A 20643-nucleotide genomic window follows, 5' to 3' on the forward strand; every position below is an offset into this window, starting at 1 on the left:
ATTTGCCATGAAAATGAATAAAAGAGGATGTATCTAATTAAACATTACAAATAATTTAGACACATCTGACTAGTACAAAATAATGTAGACACTGTTTGTAATTTACGACTTCTTGACCTTCTTGCTATTTACTTTTCTTTCAGTGAATCAACATTGCAGAGCGACTAGTTAATGTATTACTACATGACACATTTTCCGAAAATCGTGACTGAATCTTTAAAGCATTTCAATGACAGAAGGAAAGAGCATGAAAGCCAAACTTTGTTTGGACAAGCAGTTAAGCCTTAAGTTTTTTTAGAGAAAAGGAACACCAGGAAAAATTAATAATTAATAATTGGGTTAAGCCTTAAGTTCCAGCCCACCATGCTCTTTTCAAAAATTAATAATTGCCCCAAAGTAGGAAGCGATGTAAGAGATTTGTTCGCCTCTATGACCATTTGTCCGGCTGGCTACGACAAGCCGGACTAACCGAGCATCACGGCAGTAGGCCACACAGGTTGCTAAGCACCGGCATGAAATATTTGCCTTCAACTCTACGTAGTTCTTACAGGTTCAATAATAAGAAACTCATGTTGGGAGCCACACGTATCAGACACAAACCCGCATGAAATATTTGCCTTCAACTCTAGTTCTTACATGTTCAATAATAAGAAACTCATGTTCTTACAGGTTCACGTATCAGACATATGCAGTGACCTTCTGAATCTTGTGCAGGAGCAGAGGGGGGTTGAGAGAGAAGCGTGCTAGTTGCGTGCAATCCACGGTCCAGTTCACGGCTTAGTCTAGTTTTCAGAGTTTTATCCCTGCCTTCAAATGAACGGAAAGCACAAGACCTTCTTATCTCTGTATCAACTGTAAGTCTGTAATGCATGTAAATAAATTCTTACTAACGAAAATTATATACATGGAAAGAAGTGATCGAGGAGAACAAAAACATAGTCTATAAAATTCTGGTACTCCTAGTTCAATGTTCTAACAATGGTTACTGGATCACTTGTATAGATCGTCTTCATCCTCGTCAGCTGCCGCGGAGGTGTTGACGGCAGCTTCTGCCGCCTGTGGCCATGCTGGAAAGCGGAACTCAGTGCCGAACCCCCTAGACTGTTGTAGCGTCTGCGCAAAGGCCTGGTACTTCCTGATGGCGGCATCGCTCACGCTCCGCCTCGCATACTTCATCGACTCCTCGAAGTGAGCCGCCTTTATCTCAGCCACCTCGTGTTCCAGCCCGCCGTCCACCTCCATGGTGTCTTTCCCCATCCTCCGCCTCTCTATGTCCTTCTCAATGTCCTTCCTGATGGCGTACTTGCACGCCCTCTGGCAGATCTCTGTGATGTCGGCGCCGCTGAAGCCGGAGGTGAACCTTGCGAGCGCTCCGAGGTCGACGTCCTTGGCCACTGGAGACTTCCTGAGGCAGGCCTTGAAGATCTGGTGCCGCGAGGCCTCGTCCGGCAAGGGGATGTAGGTGAGCTGGTCCAGGCGGCCGGGACGGAGCAACGCCGAGTCAATAATGTCGGGCCTATTGGTGGCGCCGATGATGAAGACCGTCTTTTTGCCGTTCATTCCGTCCATCTCGGTGAGCAGCTGGTTCAGGACCCTGTCCGCCGCGCCGCCGGCGTCACCCACTCTGCCGCCCCTTTGGGTAGCGATGGAGTCGAGCTCGTCGAAGAACAGCACGCACGGCGCAGACTGACGTGCCTTGTCGAAGATCTCGCGCACGTTGGCCTCGCTCTCGCCGAACCACATGGTGAGAAGCTCTGGCCCCTTGATGCTGATGAAGTTGGCCTGGCACTCGTTGGCGATAGCCTTCGCCAGCAAGGTCTTGCCGCAGCCTGGTGGCCCGTAGAACAGGACGCCCTTGGACGGCGACATGCCGAACTTCTCGAATTTCTTCGGGTGCTCGACCGGGTACTGGACGGTCTCTTGCAGCTCCCTCTTGACGCCGTCGAGGCCGCCGATATCGGTCCAGCTGACGTTCGGCACCTCCACGACGGTCTCACGTAGCGCAGACGGGTTTGTGCCGACGAGAGCCGTCTTAAGGTGGTCATTGGTGACGGCCATGGAGTTCAAGATCTCGGCGTCGATGGTGTCGTCCTCTAGGTCGATGACGTCCATCTTCTCCCTGATGCATTGCAGCGCCGCCTCGGTGCAGAGCGCGGCCAAGTCGGCGCCGACATAGCCGTGCGTATCCTTGGCAACCACCTCAAGGTTGACGTCCTCGTCCAGCTTCATGTTTTTGGTGTGGATGCGGAGCACTTCGAGACGCCCGACCTCGTCTGGCACGCCGACGTCGATCTCGCGATCGAACCTCCCGGAGCGCCTCAAGGCAGGGTCGATGCTATTGGGACGGTTCGTGGCGCCCATGACGATGACGTGCGCGCGGGCCTTCATGCCGTCCATCAGAGTCAGCAGCTGGGAGACGATGCGCCTCTCGACCTCGCCGTGAGTCTTCTCCCTGTTCGGAGCAATGGAGTCGATCTCGTCAATGAAGATGATGGAGGGCGCGTTCTTCTCGGCCTCCTCGAATGCCTTCCTCAGGTTGCTCTCGCTCTCTCCGGCCATCTTGGACATTATCTCCGGGCCGTTGATGAGGAAGAAGAAGGCCCCGGTCTCGTTGGCGACCGCACGGGCGATCAGCGTCTTGCCGGACCCGGGAGGGCCATACAGGAGGATGCCCTTGGGCGGCTTGACGCCAATGCTCTTGAAGATCTGCGGATGCCTGAGTGGCAGCTCGACGAGCTCCCTGATCAGAGTCAGCGGTTTCCCCATGCCACCCACGTCGTCGTAGCCAATGTCGTCAAGCCTCTCCTCGTCCTCCCGCTTTACCGGCTCGCCCTCGCAGAAGATCTCCGTGTCGGGCGCCACGGTGCAGTAGTCCACCGCGGGGTCGATCTCCATGACCTTGAACTCGACGCTCCGCATGCCGCCACGCACCAGGAAGAGGTCGCCCTTGTGGAGCGGGCGGTAGGCGTCCACGAAGTAGGGCTTGAGGTAGACGTCAAAGAGGTTCCCCGCGATGCCCTCGACGGTGTCGTCCAAGGGAAGGATGTGCACGCGCCTGCCGAACTTGGCGTCGTGGCACAGGTGCACGGACACGACGTCGGCGATGCGCACGCGCAGGTTGGAGCGGGCCACCTTGTTGATCCTGAGCTTGTGCCCCTCGCAGGTGTCGTCGGGCAGTGCCATGCAGACCGTGTTGTGGCGGCGCTTGCCCTTGAGCAGCACCATGTCGCCTTTGAATATGGAGAGCTTCTCCATGGTGGTCGGGTGGAGGGTGCACACGGAGTTGTCGTCGTTGGTGGCGGCCTCCTCCACCACCAGCCGGTTCGCCGCCTTCTTCGACGCCATCGCGTTCAACTCTCGTTGGTCGACTTGCTGCGTCTCTCGTGTATTGCTCCTCTCGTTGGATGTGGAGGGCTAGTTTGCGTTCGTGTTGCGGTGAAGAGGGTACCTGGGGCTCAGCCCCCCTTTTGAAGGCCCGGCATGAAGAAATCGACTCGGGTTGGAAGGCCCGTACGTTCCGAGTCGAGATCGTTCGCCTCATATTCGTCCACGTGTAGCTGCAAAGTAACGCTGAGACCATCAGCCTTCACCGGTTCACCCATTGGGCCCGTCCCTGGCGGCGACCGGAGTTTCTTCTTTTCTTCTCCCTCTGCCAAATTGATGTGAGCTTTTGTGTCCTCAGTTCATCTCCGCCTGAGTCCAGGATGGTGGCCACTGCAATGTACGGCCGGAGGCGCCAGCGACCTCAGGCGCCCTTCACTCGGCGGTGACCGACGCTTATTCTTCATCTCCCTCCATCAACATTATCTGTGTTCATGTCCTTCATGTTCTCTCCCAATCGGTCTGTTTTTATTTTTCTGTCTAAATGCTATCTACACATTTACGTGTTGCGGCAGTGGGAAGATGGAGCCTGGCCGAGGGGGAAGATAGATGAAGTATGCTGCTAAAGTGGTTCCCCCACTGTAAGATCCGTTATCCCCCTTTTGATTCTCATCCCCAATTTCATTCCGCGCGGTTCGTGTTTGTCATACTGGATTTCATTTTTTCTAACTAAAGGAGTGTGCCGTACTGGATGATGTAAGTATATATGTTGTGTTTGTCTTGTACAGGCCCAGGCCCATAGTCTAGAGTGAAGTATGTTGTGTTTGTCTTGTACAGGCCCAGGCCCATAGTCTAGAGTGAAGTATATTGTGTTTGTCTTGTACATGCCCAGGCCCATAGTCTAGAGTGAGGCCCAGGCCCATGTAACCTTGTATATCTCTCTCTCCTCCTCAATACAGAAAACTGTTCGGTCATTCTCTCTTCCTCACGTTTTCTAACATGGTATCAGACCAGGACCAAACCCTAGTCCCTCTTCCAGCCGCCACCCATGAAATCGCCGCCGGTGAGGTGATTCAGGCGGATCTGTCTGGTGAGGAGACATCCACATCGCTGCCCCATCCCATCTTCGTCATCAACCTGTAGGAGCTGCTCTCCAGCAGCTCCTCTGTGTGTCCTCACAGCTACTCTGTGAGAATACTTCCCCTGCTCTCCAGCAGCCATCTCCAGCAAGCTCTTGGTTCCTTCCCTGCTCTACAGCAAGCTCCAGGCGTTCCCCCTCCTATCTAGCAAGATCCAGCAAGCTCCTCCTTCTATCCAGTGAGATCCAGCAAGCAGCAGCCAGCCTAGTGGGTTGTTGCTCCTGTTTGTGGCTGTCTGCTGCTCATCTCTTGTTGCTGCCTGCAGCTGCTATCAAATTGGGTGTTTCCAGCTGCTGGCCGCTCACCACTATGGCAAGAAATGATTTCGGATTTGGTTCTTTGATCATAGATATCAAGCTTGATTGTTCAAACTACAGGGAATGGGCATTTTCTGCCCGGACTATCTTGAGGACGGCTGGTTTTGTTTCTCATCTGACAGATGATCCACCTAGTCCAAATGATGATGCAGCAAGGAAGTCTTGGCAAAATATCGATGATCGTGTGATGGGAGTTTTAATTCTGGGTGTTGAACCCTCACTCCGAATGAGTCTTGAGCATCACACTTCAGCTAAAGAGATATGGAAGTACTTTGAGCAGCGCTACCTTCAGCCCAACAGTGCACTTCATTTCTCCTTGTTGCAGAATTTACACAACACTCGGCAGCCAGAAGACATGTCCATAGAAGAGTACTATGGAGCTTTCACTCGCATCACTGGGCAGCTAGGTTCCATGGTTCCAAAGGGTAATTCTGGTTGTGAGTCATGTGCAGCGAAGGAAAAGTACGACCATCAGACTCTCATGTTTCAGTTTGTGATGGGTCTCAAGCCAGATTTTGAGAACATTCGCACTCAATTGCTTGGTCGTACGACTCCTCCCACCTTGATAGAGGCACTTGCTAGCTTGATCGTTGAGGAGACTCGTCTCCGTTCTCTTGGGACTACTTCTGCGCAGACTCTACACACTAGTGTTCTGGCTTTTCCTCAGCGGCCAGGTGCCTCCAAGGCCACACCTTCAGCTGTCATCTGCTCGTTCTGCAAGAAGGCAGGACACCATAGAGATGGTTGTTTCAAGCTTCATCCAGAGCTGTTAGCTGAGTTTCAGGCTAGACGGGCCCTCAATCAGCAGCGTCGTGCACCCCAGGCTCCTTATCAGCAGCAAGCGAGGGGTGCTTCTGCATCTGTTCTCTCTCAGCCCGCCGTTGCTGCAACCCAACCTTGGGTTCTGGACTCTGGAGCTTCTTTCCATGTGACCTCTGATCGCTCTCAGCTTGTGTCTTGCCAGCCAGTGCGGGATGGTGCCTCTGTTCAGACTGCTGATGGTACACCTTGTTCTATTACTCATCAGGGTTCTCTTTGCACATCCAAGTTTTCTGTTCCTGCCATCTCCTTTGCTCCAGAGCTGTCCATGAATCTTATGTCTGTTGGCCAGCTTGCTGATATGAACTACTTTGTTGGTTTTGATGACTCATTTTGTTATGTGCAGGACCGTCAGAGCAAGAGGGTCATTGGAACTGGCCATCGCCGTAGAGGATCCACATCCCTCTACATCCTTGACACCTTACACCTTCCTTCAGCTTCCACCACATCCGCATTCCGGATGGTTGCATCAACATCAAGATCCACTTCGTCGTTTTCTTTTGCCCAGTGGCACCATCGCTTAGGTCACTTGTGTGGTTCTCGTTTATCTACTCTTGTTCGACAAGGTGTTTTGGGTCATGTTTCCATAGATGTTGGTTTTCACTGTAAGGGTTGTAAGCTAGGAAACAAATACAGCTTCCATACTCTTCCAGCACTACTCATTCTAGTCATCCTTTTGATTTAGTGCACTCTGATGTATGGGGTCCTTCCCCATTTGTTTCAAAAGGTGGCCACAAACATTATGTCATATTTGTTGATGATCACTCTCGACATACTTGGGTCTATTTTATGAAGCATCATTCTGAGTTGTTTACTATATATAAGGCTTTTGTACATATGGTCCATACTCAGTTTTCCAGTGCTGTTCATGTTTTTCGTTCTGACTCCGGGGGGGAGTATCTATCTACTGCTTTTCGCGAGTTTCTCTCATCTGAGGGTACTCTCCCTCAGCTTTCATGCCTTGGCGCCCATGCTCAGAATGGCGTTGCTGAGCGTAAGCATCGCCATATTGTTGAGACAGCTCGTACCCTTCTGATTTCTTCCTTTGTCCCCACTCATTTTTGGGGTGAAGCTATCTCAACTGCTGTTATCTTATCAATCTCCAACCTTCTACTCGCCTTGAGGGCAAGTGTCCCGGTGAGGTTTTGTTTGGTTCTCCTCCCACGTATGACCACCTCCGTGTCTTTGGTTGTACTTGTTATGTTCTTTTAGCACCTCGTGAGCGTACCAAGTTGACTGCTCAGTCTGCTGAGTGTGTCTTCCTTGGATATAGTCTTGAACATAAGGGCTACCGTTGCTATGATTCTTCTGCTCGCCGCATTCGCTTTTCTCGCGATGTCACTTTTGTTGAGGATCAACCCTTCTTCTATTCCCCTTCCACTAAACCATCATCCTCAACTTCTTTAGAGTCTACCTCGTTTCTTTCACTTCCACCTATCTTTTTAGATGAGTCCATAGCTGAACAACCTTCCTCTGTCCTAACATCAGAACCATCTCCACCACATGTTTCATCTCCTTCCTCACCAGCTCCTTTCTCTCTTCCACTAGCTCCACCTCTAGATAGTCTTCCTTTCCATTACACTCGTCGTTATTCTACTCCTCCAGCCAGTACTTTCCATTACACTCGTCGTTCTAAAGTTCCATGTGACACGCAGTCATCTATGCCTTTGTCTTCTACTCCTCCAGCCAGTACTACTGATCCTTGCACTGACGGCTCTTCTCTAGCAACGCGATACAAGGACTTGTATGCAGGGGTTGTTTCTGAGCCTAGTACCTATCAGGAGGCAGTAGTGTCACCTGAGTGGCAATTGGCTATGTCTGAGGAGCTTGCAGCCTTAGAGCGTACTGGTACATGGGATTTGGTACCATTACCTCCTCGTTCAGTCCCTATCACTTGCAAATGGGTGTATAAGGTTAAAACCAAGTCAAATGGTTCTGTGGAACTCTACAAGGCTCGCCTTGTTGCAAGAGGTTTTCAGCAGTCTCATGGGAAAGATTATGATGAGACGTTTGCTCCTGTTGCTCACATGACTTCAGTTCGAACTCTAATTGCTGTGGCTGCTACTCGGTCATGGAAAATTTACCACATGGATGTGAAGAATGCCTTCCTTCATGGTGATTTACATGAGGAGGTTTATATGCAGCCACCTCCAGGTATCAAGGTTCCATTAGGTCATGTTTGTCGTCTTCGAAAGGCTCTTTATGGGCTTAAGCAAGCCCCTCATGTCTGGTTTGAGCGGTTCAGTTCTGTGATTCAAGCTGCCGGTTTTTCTCCCAGCGAACATGACCCCGCACTCTTCATTCATACATCTAATCATGGCCGTACATTGCTTCTACTTTATGTAGATGACATGTTGATCACTGGAGATGATGTTGGGTATATTGATTTTGTTAAGAAAAAATTGAGTGAACAATTCAAGATGTCAGATTTGGGGTCTCTCAGCTATTTTCTCGGGATTGAGGTTGAGCACACCAATGATGGTTACTATATCTCCCAGCAAAAGTACACTCAGGATTTGATTCTTCGCTCAGGTCTCACTGACACGCGCATTGCTGCTACACCTATGGAGCTTCATCTGCAGTTGCGTCCTACTGATGGCACTCCTCTTGAGGATCCCTCTCGCTACCGTCACATTCTCGGCAGTCTAGTGTACCTCACAGTGACCAGACCTGACATGGCACATGCAGTCCATATTCTCAGTCAATTTGTCTGTGCTCCCACCTTAGTTCATCATGGTCACCTATTCCGAGTCCTTAGGTATTTAAGGGGAACTACATCTCGCCGCTTGTTCTATGCTAATTCCAGTCAGCTCCAGCTTCATGCTTACTCTGATTCCACTTGGGCGAGTGATCCTATTGATCGTCGCTCGGTCACTGGCTATTGCATATTTCTTGGTACATCTCTCATTGCATGGAAATCAAAGAAGCAAACTTCCGTGTCTCGCTCCAGCGTCGAGGCAGAGCTTAGGGCTCTCTCTACTACTACAGCAGAGATTGTATGGCTTCGCTGGCTATTGGATGATCTTGGTGTCTTATGTCATACACCAACACCTCTTCTTTGTGACAGCACTGCTGCTATTCAGATTGCTAATGATCCAGTCAAGCATGAGTTGACCAAACACATTGGTGTGGATGCATTTTTCACTCGATCTCATTGTCAACAATCCACTGTTAAGCTACAATATGTCCCATCAGAGCTTCAAGTCGCAGATTTCTTCACCAAGGCACAAACTAGAGATCAGCATAGGTTTCACACTCTCAAACTTGGTGTATCAGATGCTCCTGACCCACCTTAAGTTTGAAGGGGGGGGGTGTTAAGTATATATGTTGTGTTTGTCTTGTACAGGCCCAGGCCCATAGTCTAGAGTGAAGTATATTGTGTTTGTCTTGTACAGGCCCAGGCCCATAGTCTAGAGTGAAGTATGTTGTGTTTGTCTTGTACAGGCCCAGGCCCATAGTCTAGAGTGATGCCCAGGCCCATGTAACCTTGTATATCTCTCTCTCCTCCTCAATACAGAAAACTGTTCGGTCATTCTCTCTTCCTCATGTTTTCTAACAGATGAATGCTCCAAAACTAATTAATTATTTTCATAACCACATTGAAGATACTAGTTTGTTGCTTTGATGTCGTGTTTGTTCGCCAATGCTGATTTTTCAGGCTGGATCATCATTTGTGAGTGCCATTCTTAGTATTTGGCGGTTCAGTCTATTTACCCTTCATTTGTTTGGTTGTTTGTAAGAAGGAAGATTTGATGAGGGATATCTACACTTATGCCATAGATCAGAGGGGAGATTAGAGGGAATTTGCTCATTTAGTTCTGAAGAATTTGTGGTGGATTGCGTTTTGTAGTGTGTTGGCGTTCTGCCAACAATCGATCATGCAACCATATGTAGTTTCCCTGCAACTTTGTTTATCATCAACTTAATTTATTCATTTCCTGTTATTTAGTTCTTCATTATCATTTATCCACATCTGAAACTAGCCTTTAGTATTTAGATTCAGAAGCACACTTAGCATTGAAAATGCATGTCCATTTGTTTCTTCAGTTTTCTGTCCATTATATGCCAACCTTCCTTGCCCTTCCTACTACCCAATTTCACACTAAGAATCTCTTGAGTCATGTTTATATATAGTTGCTCATTTGCTTGTGTGTTAATTCATTCTTCAATCAGTCTTCATATTCATTGATGAAAAATTACATTGTTAGTATTCATTTATCTTTCTTTCTTCTTCGGTGTTATTCTGAATAATCAATGTCTCTCTTCTCAGTTTTTTCAGTGTCTCTTTTTACCATGTTAGTCACCGAAGAAAAGTATATTCTTAGTCCCCAGTCGCTGTTTCATCAGAGTCCTTTTGAGCAATCATTCACTCTTTTTTATTTCATTCACTTTCGTTAGTCTTGGGGCTGTTCTCCCTTTCTTTGTTTAGTCCTTCTCATTTTTCTCATTCTGTTTATTAAGAACTTTTCATTTACTCCTTTCTTTTTCTTGTCATTTTTCTCCTTTCATTCTTCATTCTTCATTTTTTTCCTCTAGTCCCTTTATTCTTTGTTCTGACATTTATTTCAGTATTTCTTCATCCATTTGCTTCTTCATTTTTTTATTCAGTTTGTTTATTCTTCATTTATTTCCTTCAGCATTTTGTTTTCTTCAGTCGATGTTTGTTTTTCACTTTAGTAACTTCCTTTGGCGTTTTGCTTGCTTCATTCTCTGTCTTTCAACTATTTAGTCATCTTCTTGAGTTTTCAGTCAATCTTTCCTTTTGCTTTCTCTCAATTTTATCAATTATTCATTTTTCATTGACTCTTCCCTTCAGCTTTTTCTCAATTTCATCAGTTTTCGTCCGCACTTTTAGGGTTAGGTGTCATTTTGTTCAGTTTCATGTTTAGTTTCGGTGTTAGGTGTCATTTTGTTCAGTTCGGGTTATCTTTTCATTAGTATCCAGATTTTAAGCCCCTTTGTTTTTCTTAGTAAATGTTCAGTCAATCATTACATTAGTAAAAATCTGTTTCTTAGTCACTATTTTTTGCTTTAATAAGTTATTTCATTCTTTTGTTTTGAACTACTCTCATTTCCAGTCCAAGTTTCAGAACAACTCTTTATTTCTATAACTTTTTGTTACCTTTTCTTCAAAAGCAAACTAGCATTCCTGGGATTTTTTAGCTTAAGAGTTTGTTAATAAAAAAACAAGAATATGCTTTAAATAATTTATATCATTCTTTAGTTATGAACTACTCTCATTCTTCAGTCCAAGTTTTAGAATCACTCTTTATTTCTATAACTTTCTCTTCCCTTTTCTTCAAAATCAAACTAGCATTCCTGGGATTTTTTAGCTTAAGAGTTTGTTAATAAAAAAACAAGAATATGCCGATGGCTGATGGCAGATACCATTTTTTGGGGGTTAGACAGTTATATGTGCAGTCAGTAGTTTTTAGTGTTAGGTGTCATTTTCTTCAGTTTTTTGAGTTACCACATAGGTAGGTTAGTTATCTAGTTTAGCAAGTTTTCGGAAAATTTCCATTTCCATTTCCATTTTAGTTTCGTATTTTCAAGGTGTTCATTTTCCAGATTGAATGGGGGTGTCACTGGCATCCTCCAGACAATATTCAGTTTATGAGTTTTCTGATTGTGTTTTCAGTCTATATTCATTTATCATTTCAGTACAAGACCGCTGACAGTGGTGTCACTTCCAGTGGCTGTAGCAGCCAAGAAGGAGCTGCCTGTTGCCGGCGGGGCTCAAGCGGTGTTACTTTTTAGTGGCTACAGGCAGTAGCAGCAAAAACCAAAGCCCTGTATATTCTGATGGCTAAACTGGTAAGCATCTCACCAACAAAATACTTTATCCACGTGCCTCGTCACCATGGTGTGTATGTGTGTGTTTAAAAATGTGAGGCTAAGGTCAATCATCCACCTAGTTTTTGGTAGTACGAGTACAACTCTTTAGTCTTTAGTGCACACTAAGTTTCTTCGTCAGTAACCAATTAGCCAACAGAAACATACATGCAAGGAGGGGAACGAGAGCATGAATGTATGCATGCAGATGCAGCTAACAATAATTGTTATACTCTAATTATCATTTTAGTTATTTACTCCAGTTTTCATTGTCATTTGACAATTGCATTACCAGTATGTGGTAGATCAGTATCAAAAATTTCTTATGGCTCGTTGGAAGTTTCTGAAGACAATGGTCAACAAATTATTTCAAGTTCGTGCATGAGATGCATCCTGGAGTTCTTCGGTACTTCATTCTTCCTGAGTATTCGTTGAACATGGAGAGAAGATCAGTTTCCCGGAAAAAAAGAGAGAAGATCAGTTTTCTTCTTCAGTTTGTCTATGTCCATTCATTCAGCCATCAACTCTTCAGTTTTCATTTTTTTTAGAAAAGGAGCATTACCCCCGGCCTCTGGGCGATGTATGCAGCCATTTTATTAATTATTTACAAAGATCTTACAAAATAGTACCTCAAGTCATCTAAAGCTACAAGCGTAGCAACAACTGTCGCTACTCCTATCCACTTGATGAAGAGGTGCCGATAGCCCGAGCCTAATACCAGACAAACATCCCACGAAAGCCTAACATCTAAATCCGGAGGCCCCGACCAAGCCACATACTGGGTTTGGGGTATAAACCGATCTGAAGCACTCTCATGTGTCATCGCCGCCGTCTTCCACCAATCCATCTTTAGAGCAGAAACTAACGCACCGACCTTGCCAGGCCTCTGTACCATCGATGCCACCATGACACCAGACAACGTCCTTCTCCTGTGCGAGTCCATCTCCGCGCATCGGACGCCAAGTCTCCACTGCGCCACGCCGCTGAGATCCGCCACCCTCAATGTGTAAGATGAAGCACCGCTCCACCAAAGAAGCCGTCCACTGGTCCCTCGAACGCGTGTACACCTCCAAGAATGACGCCCCCAAGGGGGAGACGACACCAGAGCGCCGCCGTCATCCGATCTACTGATCTAGGGTTTCCCCCGGAGGTAGCAGAGAGTGCCTTTGAACTTCTCCAGGGCGATGCCTTCAAGAAGTGAACGACGCAGACAACACCGCCACCGCCGGCCTTGGCAGCTAGCCGAGACCAGGTTTTCACCCATATCTGTTCGAAGAGCCTCCATCAAGCATCTTGTGCATGGACTGCCGCCATCTCTGCTGGGGATTGGACGAAAGGGATCCAGGACGCCGCTGCCTGACCGACCATGGCACCACCACAGTGCCTACAGCCGGCACCGTCAGGCCCACCACGCTTGCCTGTAGATGCACACCGAAACCACCGGTCCGCCCAAGCCCATCTGGGCAAGGCGAGACCCAGGATCCCGGCCGCCACCACAGGGGCGCCTCTGCCACGGGGAGGTCGCGCCTCCCCTGTAGCCGCCGGGATCCCGCCGCTCCTTGCCGCTGGATCACCGCTGTACCATGCGCCGCCGCCGCCAGGAGATCTCGCCACCACCGTGCAAGGGAGAAGGCCCCGCCGCCGCCATCACAGGCCAGGCTTCGCCGGCACGACCTCAGGCGGCAGCAGGAGGGAGGAGACGAGGGTGGCGGCCTAGGGCCGGCGGCGCGATCGCCCCCCGTGTCACCTAGGGAGTCAGTTTCCATTTATGTGCTTTTTGTTGCCAGTCTTAGATTGAGGTGGTGACTGGTGAGGGGTATAGGAGTTTGTCAGTCTTGTCTGCCATGTATTTTCATTCAGTTTTTACCAGAATAGGTTTTTTCATTCATTTCAAATTGCCACTGATTTCCAGTTTGTCCCTCCGGGTTCAGTTATTCTACAGAAGACATATAGTTCAGTTATTCGACACTTTTGTGTTTCCATATGCCTAGTGTAGCTCTTTGATAGTTCATATGGGAGTCAGCTTTCCTTTCTTCTTCATTTCCTCTATGACCTGGCTAAGCTATCAGTCAGTCAGCTAGAGTCTAGCTCTTAGTCATGTTCAGTCTTTCATTCCTCTCTTCTTAGGGGTTGGCGCAGCAGTTCTGATCACCATCAGGAACAACACTCTGAATGAAGTGAATATGATGATTGTCTTCGACACCATCTAAGTAGCAGATTGTTGTTGTCTGTGTGGGATGGTAATAGGTTTTTGCAAGGGCCAGTTAGGGGACAGGCTGAGTGCAAACATTTGCTTAAAGGTCCAAAACGGGAAGGTAGAATTCGACCTGAAACGGGATGTAAAACAGACTTTTTTCAGACTGAGCATTGACTGAAATTACAACAATACATGTGTCACAAACTGAATGGACATAAAAAACGACCTAAACCAAATGGAAAAACACATAACTGATAACTAGACACCCCCAGGCTACTCTTTTCCTTGACTCGTCTGTTCTAGACTGCATCTACTCAATTACTCCCTCCGTAAACTAATATAAGAGCGTTTAGAATACTATAAGTAGTGATCTAAACGCTCTTATATTAGTTTACGGAGGGAGTACTAAGTAAATCAAGCATATCAGTGTCTGACAAATGAAAATAACAGAGGATCCTCCAAATCTTGTGCAGGAGCAGAGGGACGGTTCAGTTGACAGCTTAGGCTAATTTCACTTCACTGCCCGAAAATAACACGAAATCACGCACGCTTTCTTTTGCGACAATAATGAGATTCTAATTCACGAACTGCATTTATATGATGCAAGTTCTTAGTTCTTAAGAACGAAAATTATATAGTACATGAAAGGAATCAACAATACAAAGTGATCAACGAAGAGGAAATATATAACAGAAAGAGTCTACAATAATATTCTAGTACTTCAGTTTCTAACAATGGTTACTGGATCACTTGTAAAGATCGTCTTCATCCTCATCAGCAGCAGCTGCCGCGGAGGTGTGGACAGCAGCTTCTGCCGCCTGTGGCTGCGCTGGGAAGCGGAACTCGGTGCCGAACCCCCTAGACTGTTGCAGCGTCTGCGCGAACGCCTGGTACTTCCTGATGTCAGCATCGCTCACGCTCCGCCTCGCGTACCTCATCGACTCCTCGAAGTGAGACGCCTTAATCTGAGCCACCTCGTCTTCCTGACCGCCGTCCACCTCCATGGTGTCTTTCCCCATCCTCTGCCTCTCCATGTCCTTTTCAATGTCTTCTCTGATGGCGTACTTGCACGCCCTCTGGCAGATCTCTGTGATATCGGCGCCGCTGAAGCCGGCGGTGAACCTAGCGAGTGCACCGAGGTCGACGTCTTTGGCCACGGGAGACTTCCGGAGGCAGGCCTTGAAGATCTGGTGCCGCGAGGCCTCGTCCGGCAAGGGGATGTAGATAAGCTGGTCCAGGCGGCCGGGACGGAGCAACGCCGAGTCAATTATGTCCGGCCTATTGGTAGCGCCGATGATGAAGACAGTCTTCTTGGCGTTCATGCCGTCCATCTCAGTGAGCAGCTGGTTCAGGACCCTGTCCGCCGCGCCACCGGCGTCGCCCACTCTGCTGCCCCTTTGGGTAGCGATGGAGTCCAGCTCGTCGAAGAAGAGCACGCACGGCGCAGACTGACGCGCCTTGTCGAAGATCTCGCGCACGTTGGCCTCGCTCTCGCCGAACCACATGGTAAGTAGCTCTGGCCCCTTGATGCTGATGAAGTTGGCCTGGCACTCGTTGGCGATCGCCTTCGCCAACAAGGTCTTGCCACATCCCGGTGGCCCGTAGAAGAGGACGCCCTTGGACGGTGACATGCCGAACTTCTCGAATTTCTCCGGGTGCTCCACCGGGTACTGAACGGTCTCTTGCAGCTCCCTCTTGACGCCGTCGAGGCCGCCGATATCATTCCAGGTGACGTTGGGCACCTCGACAATGGTCTCACGTAGTGCAGACGGGTTGGTGCCGACGAGAGCCGTCTTAAGGTGGTCATTGGTGACGGCCATGGAGTTCAAGATCTCGGCATCAATGGTATCGTCCTCTAAGTCGATCACGTCCATCTTCTCCCTGATGCACTGCAGCGCCGCCTCAGTGCAGAGCGCGGCCAAGTCGGCGCCGACGTAGCCGTGCGTATCCTTGGCAACCACCTCAAGGTTGACGTCCTCGTCCAGCTTCATGTTCTTGGTATGGATGCGGAGCACTTCGAGACGCCCGACCTCGTCCGGCACGCCAATGTCGATCTCACGATCGAACCTCCCGAAGCGCCTCAAGGCGGGGTCGATGCTGTTGGGACGGTTTGTGGCGCCCATGACAATGACGTGCGCGCGGGCTTTCATGCCGTCCATCAGAGTCAGCAGCTGGGAGACGATGCGCCTCTCAACCTCGCCGTGAGTCTTCTCCCTGTTAGGAGCGATGGAGTCGATCTCGTCGATGAAGATGATGGAGGGCGCGTTCTTCTCGGCCTCCTCGAAGGCCTTCCTCAGGTTGCTCTCGCTCTCTCCGGCCATCTTGGACATTATCTCCGGGCCGTTGATGAGGAAGAAGAAGGCCCCGGTCTCGTTGGCCACCGCACGGGCGATCAGAGTCTTGCCCGACCCGGGAGGGCCGTAGAGGAGGATGCCCTTGGGAGGCTTGACGCCAATGGACTTGAAAAGCTGCGGATGCCTGAGTGGCAACTCGACGAGCTCCCTGATCAGAGTCAACGGTTTCCCCATGCCACCCACGTCGTCGTAGCCGACATCGTCCAGCCTCTCCTCGTCCTCCCGCTTGACGGGCTCGCCCTCGCAGAATATCTCCGTGTCGGGCGCCACGACGCAGTAGTCCGCCGCGGGGTCGATCTCCATGACCTTGAACTCGACGCTCCGCATGCCGCCGCGCACGAGGAAGAGGTCGCCCTTGTGGACCGGGCGGAAGGCGTCTACGAAGTAGGGCTTGAGGTAGGCGTCGAAGAGGTTGCCCGTGATGCCCTCGACGGTGTCGTCCAGAGGGAGGATGTGCACGCGCTTGCCGAACTTGGCGTCGTGGCACAGGTGCACGGACACGACGTCGGCGATGCGCACGCGCAGGTTGGAGCGGGCCACCTTGTTGATCCTGAGCTTGTGCCCCTCGCAGGTGTCGTCGGGCAGTGCCATGCAGACCGTGTTGTGGCGGCGTTTGCCCTTTAGCAGCACGATGTCGCCCTGGAATATGGAGAGCTTCTCCATTGTGGCCGGGTGGAGGTTGCACACGGAGTTGTCGTCGTTGGTGGCGGCCTCCTCCACCACCAGCCGGTTCGCCGCCTTCTTCGACGCCGCCGTGCTCGTCATCGCCTTCAACTCTCGTTGGTCGATGGACTTGCTGCGTCTCTGGTGTATTACTACTCTCGTTGGATGTTGTCGAGCGCTGATTTGCGTTGGTGTTGTGGTGAGCTGGAGACGTGGGGTTCGCACCCTTTATTGAAGGCACGGCCGACTCGGGTTGGAAGGCCGTGATCGTTCGCGTCATATTCGTACTCTTTGTACGTGGGCCGTGCCGTACTAGGACGCTAGCTCTTTTCCTACTATCTTCCTGCTACCTTGGCACGATCGGATCGAAAGAACCCTTCGAACTCGGAACAGTTGTACCTGGCTGCGCTAACAATGGCGTGTCCGTGCTGGAGGACTGGAGGAGACTGCTGTCGTTCGTGCGATGCGAGACGGACAACACGGAGCCGCTCAGTCGCCGGCTGTCGGATGCCAAGGAGGAGGCGGTCTCCGACGGCGAGGCACTCGGGGGACTCATCGAGCGCGTGGCGTCCCTCCAGCGCGCCCTCGAATCGGCGGTGCTGCAGCGTAACGTGGCCGTGGCACTGATGCACCAGGCCCAGCGGCACGCGGAGGAGGCCGAGGCTGCCGTCGAGGCCGCTGCGAGGGCCGGCGAGCTTGCCGCGGCGGAAGTGCGGGAGAAGATGGAGCAGAGCGTGGCGACGGACGCGCGCATCAGGGAGCTCGAGAGGGAGATGCTAGTGCTACGTGATGGCGAACAATGGGCGCTGGAGACCGCGTTGGAGGCCGCCGCGGCGAAGACGCGCGAGAAGGAGGGGGGAGGCATGGGAGGGGCGTGCGCGTCAGGAAGCTCAAGGAGGAGATGCTACGTGACGAGCGATGGGTGTCAGACATGATCGATTCGTCCAGCTTGGCATTGCGACATCGACATGTTTCAATTCTTCTTGACATTGCCGTTGAGTATTACTTCCTCCGTCTCAAAATTCTTGTCTTAGATTCGTCTAGATATGGATGTATCTAATGCTAAAATGTGACTTGATACATTCGTATTTAGATAAATTTAAGACAAGAATTTTAGGACGGACGGAGTACTAACATTCTTCGGAATATTTTTTCCTTGAAATTTGTTTTTATCTAGGGGGTATCTATGTTGCATTAGAAAGAGATTGGGCATCATTCAAATTTTACAGCCAATAGAAAGTTGACAAATGTATGAATGTTTCAGGCACCAATGTATGCCCTCCTCTAAACACCGCCACAAAAAAAACCTAAATGCTACAAAGTGCACTTGCACTTTTCGGTTGAACCGAGCACACGCACGCCACTATCGGATGAGAGAGAGAGAGAGAGGGAGGGAGAGGGGAGGGGAGGGGAGGGTGAGGGTGAGGGGGGAGGGGGAGAGGGAGAGAGAGAGGCCCCGATGAGCATTAGCCCGGTAATAAAATTTAGGCAAAACCGTCCCCACTCCGGCCACCTGGTTCAAACCATTTTTTGAAACGCCTGTTGCTCTCACACACAGCTGCTCATGATTTCTCCTCCCCCTCCATTCACGACGGCTTGCGCGGTGATTCGGGCATGGGTTCGTCGTAGATTCGCCGACCCGGCAGGCCGTTCGCGGGCGTGCATCGTCGGTGACATGCAGAGGCAATCCCCATCCCCATCCCTCCCCTTCCCCCCTGTTGTTTTTCTCGCGCATGACCGGCCCTGGAGGTTCGATATTCTAGGGTTTAGGTGATGTTGCAGGGTGGGTTTGGGGTGGTTTTCGCCGACACGGAGCATGGGGTGTCCACGGCCGAAGCGGAGCAAGGGGATGTCCATGGTGCACACTCGTTCATTGGGGTGGGGTTGGTTGACATCAACCGGGCGACAATGGAGGGAAGGGGTATTGGGGGGAGGGGGTTGTTACAGTTTAGCACAACGTCCGAATTTGGAATGGAGGCCTCTTGGTTAGAATAGTAGGAGAAAAAGGCACGAGACGGAATTTAAGGATCCCTTCCCTGTCAGCAATCGAGCCAAAAGCGAACCAAAGACCCCAATCTCCGAATTGATAGCGCAGAAATTCCTAGTTTTGTTACCTATTGTTATGCGTACGTGTAACCACTGATTTGGTAATCCGAGAGCCCGGATATCTCTTTAAAATAGGCTTTTGCCCCGCTTTAGGAGCAACAATATCTAGGTACCTCTTGATTTCCAATCCTAGATTCGTAAGCTCTTATTGGACGCTTATTTTGTCTAACAGCGAACACGAAAAATCATGACCTCTAACTATGAATATGTGATCCTAGCCACTCGAACTAGTGAGTTTTTTTTTTGAGAAATACTCGAACTAGTGAGTGATAGTGATAGATATGCAGCGGCAATGTTTAAAAACTCCCTGCAACGGTGAATTCCAGCCATTAAAAAAACGCAAACATTTCTTGCAGACATGAACATTTTTTTAAGAGATGGTTTTCTAAAAATCCAAACAATTATGAAGACACAAATAATCTTTGAAAACACGAATATTTTTGAAATTTCCAAACATTTTTTGAATTTGATAATATTTTAACAAATTCAAACTATTTTGAATTTTTGAACATTTTCCAAATTGGTGAAAAATAGAAACCCCAATTTATTTAAAACAAACTGAACATTTTTCAAGAAAACAAAAAATATTTAAAATTTCCAAGCAATTTTCAAAAACACGAAGGTTTTATGAATTTATGAACAATTATTTTAAACATGATTTTTTTAGCTTGGGAACTATGAGTTGAGAACATGATTTTTCAAATTTACAAAAAATTTTTAAAAAGTCAAACAATATTTTGGAAAACAAACGACTTTTCAAATTCTGAACATTTTTTGAAAAGTTTGAAATTATGAAAAAGAGAAGGAAAAATGAAGTAGAAAAACAATAAAGAATAGAAAATTAGTAATAAAAAGGAAAAAAAATTTAGTCTAAACACACTTTATTTATTATTAAATAATGAATTTGGGAATACAAGAAAGATCTGGAGGGTTCAGTAGCCAAAGATGGCGGCCAAACTCCAAACCAAAAGCATGTCTAGCAAGGCTATGTGCCTTGAAATTGGTCTCACGCGTTCAAAGATGAAGGAGCATTCATTTGTAATAGCTATAATCTCCCTGATGACACTGGCATAGGTTCCTCCGGTTCCCTGTTTAATGTTATTGACTACAACTTGATAATCTAAAGCGATCTTCACATGTGATAGTGATAGGTGTAGAGCAAGTGCCATAGGCTCTCGACAAGCTAGTGCTTCAAGAGACGCTGGATCTGTAATCCTGAAGATCCTAATGGTCGAGACGCCTAGATAGACACCTGATGAATCCCTGCATACTACGCTAAATGATTCTTCATTTGCTTCACGCGATACGGCACCATAAACTCTTATCTTGGCAACACTTTGCACAAGCGGGATCCACCTCACTTGTTGATGCCATGCTGAAGGAAATATGCCCTAGAGGCAATAATAAAGTTATTATTTATTTCCTCATATCATGATAAATGTTTATTATTCATGCTAGAATTGTATTAACCGGAAACATGATACAGTGTGAATACATAGACAAAACATATAGTCACTAGTATGCCTCTACTTGACTAGCTCATTGATCAAAGATGGTTATGTTTCCTGACCATAGACATGTGTTGTCATTTGATTAGTGGGATCACATCATTAGAAGAATGATGTGATTGACATGACCCATTCCGTTAGCCTAGCACTTGATCGTTTAGTATACTGCTATTGCTTTCTTCATGACTTATACATGTTCCTGTAACTATGAGAATTATGCAATTCCCGTTTACCAGAGGAACACTTTGGGTACTACCAAACGTCACAACGTAACTGGGTGATTATAAAGGAGTACTACAGGTGTCTCCGAAGGTACATGTTAAGTTGGCGTATTTCGAGATTAGGTTTTGTCACTCCGATCGTCGGAGAGGTATCTCTGGGCCCTCT

General features: G+C 48.5%; 2 protein-coding genes across 2 annotated transcripts; both read right to left on the minus strand.

The window, feature by feature from the left end:
* Window positions 1-990: 990 nt before the first annotated feature.
* LOC119281117 (cell division control protein 48 homolog D-like) lies at window positions 991-3333 on the minus strand. Its single transcript, XM_037561741.1, has one exon. The coding sequence runs from the start codon at window positions 3253-3255 to the stop codon at window positions 991-993; it is 2265 nt and encodes a 754-aa protein (XP_037417638.1). The 5' UTR covers window positions 3256-3333.
* Window positions 3334-14371: 11038 nt separating this feature from the next.
* LOC119281118 (cell division cycle protein 48 homolog) lies at window positions 14372-16744 on the minus strand. The gene has a single exon (XM_037561742.1). It carries the CDS (start codon window positions 16742-16744, stop codon window positions 14372-14374), a length of 2373 nt encoding a protein of 790 aa, XP_037417639.1.
* Window positions 16745-20643: the final 3899 nt, after the last annotated feature.

This window comes from Triticum dicoccoides, chromosome 3B, assembly GCF_002162155.2.
Source record: "Triticum dicoccoides isolate Atlit2015 ecotype Zavitan chromosome 3B, WEW_v2.0, whole genome shotgun sequence".
Lineage (NCBI taxonomy): Eukaryota > Viridiplantae > Streptophyta > Magnoliopsida > Poales > Poaceae > Triticum > Triticum dicoccoides.

Excerpts from the sequence above, each read along its gene's own strand:
- LOC119281118 (XM_037561742.1), bottom strand. The coding sequence starts at position 16,744 with ATGACGAGCACGGCGGCGTCGAAGAAGGCGGCGAACCGGCTGGTGGTG.
- LOC119281117 (XM_037561741.1), bottom strand. The coding sequence starts at position 3,255 with ATGGAGAAGCTCTCCATATTCAAAGGCGACATGGTGCTGCTCAAGGGC.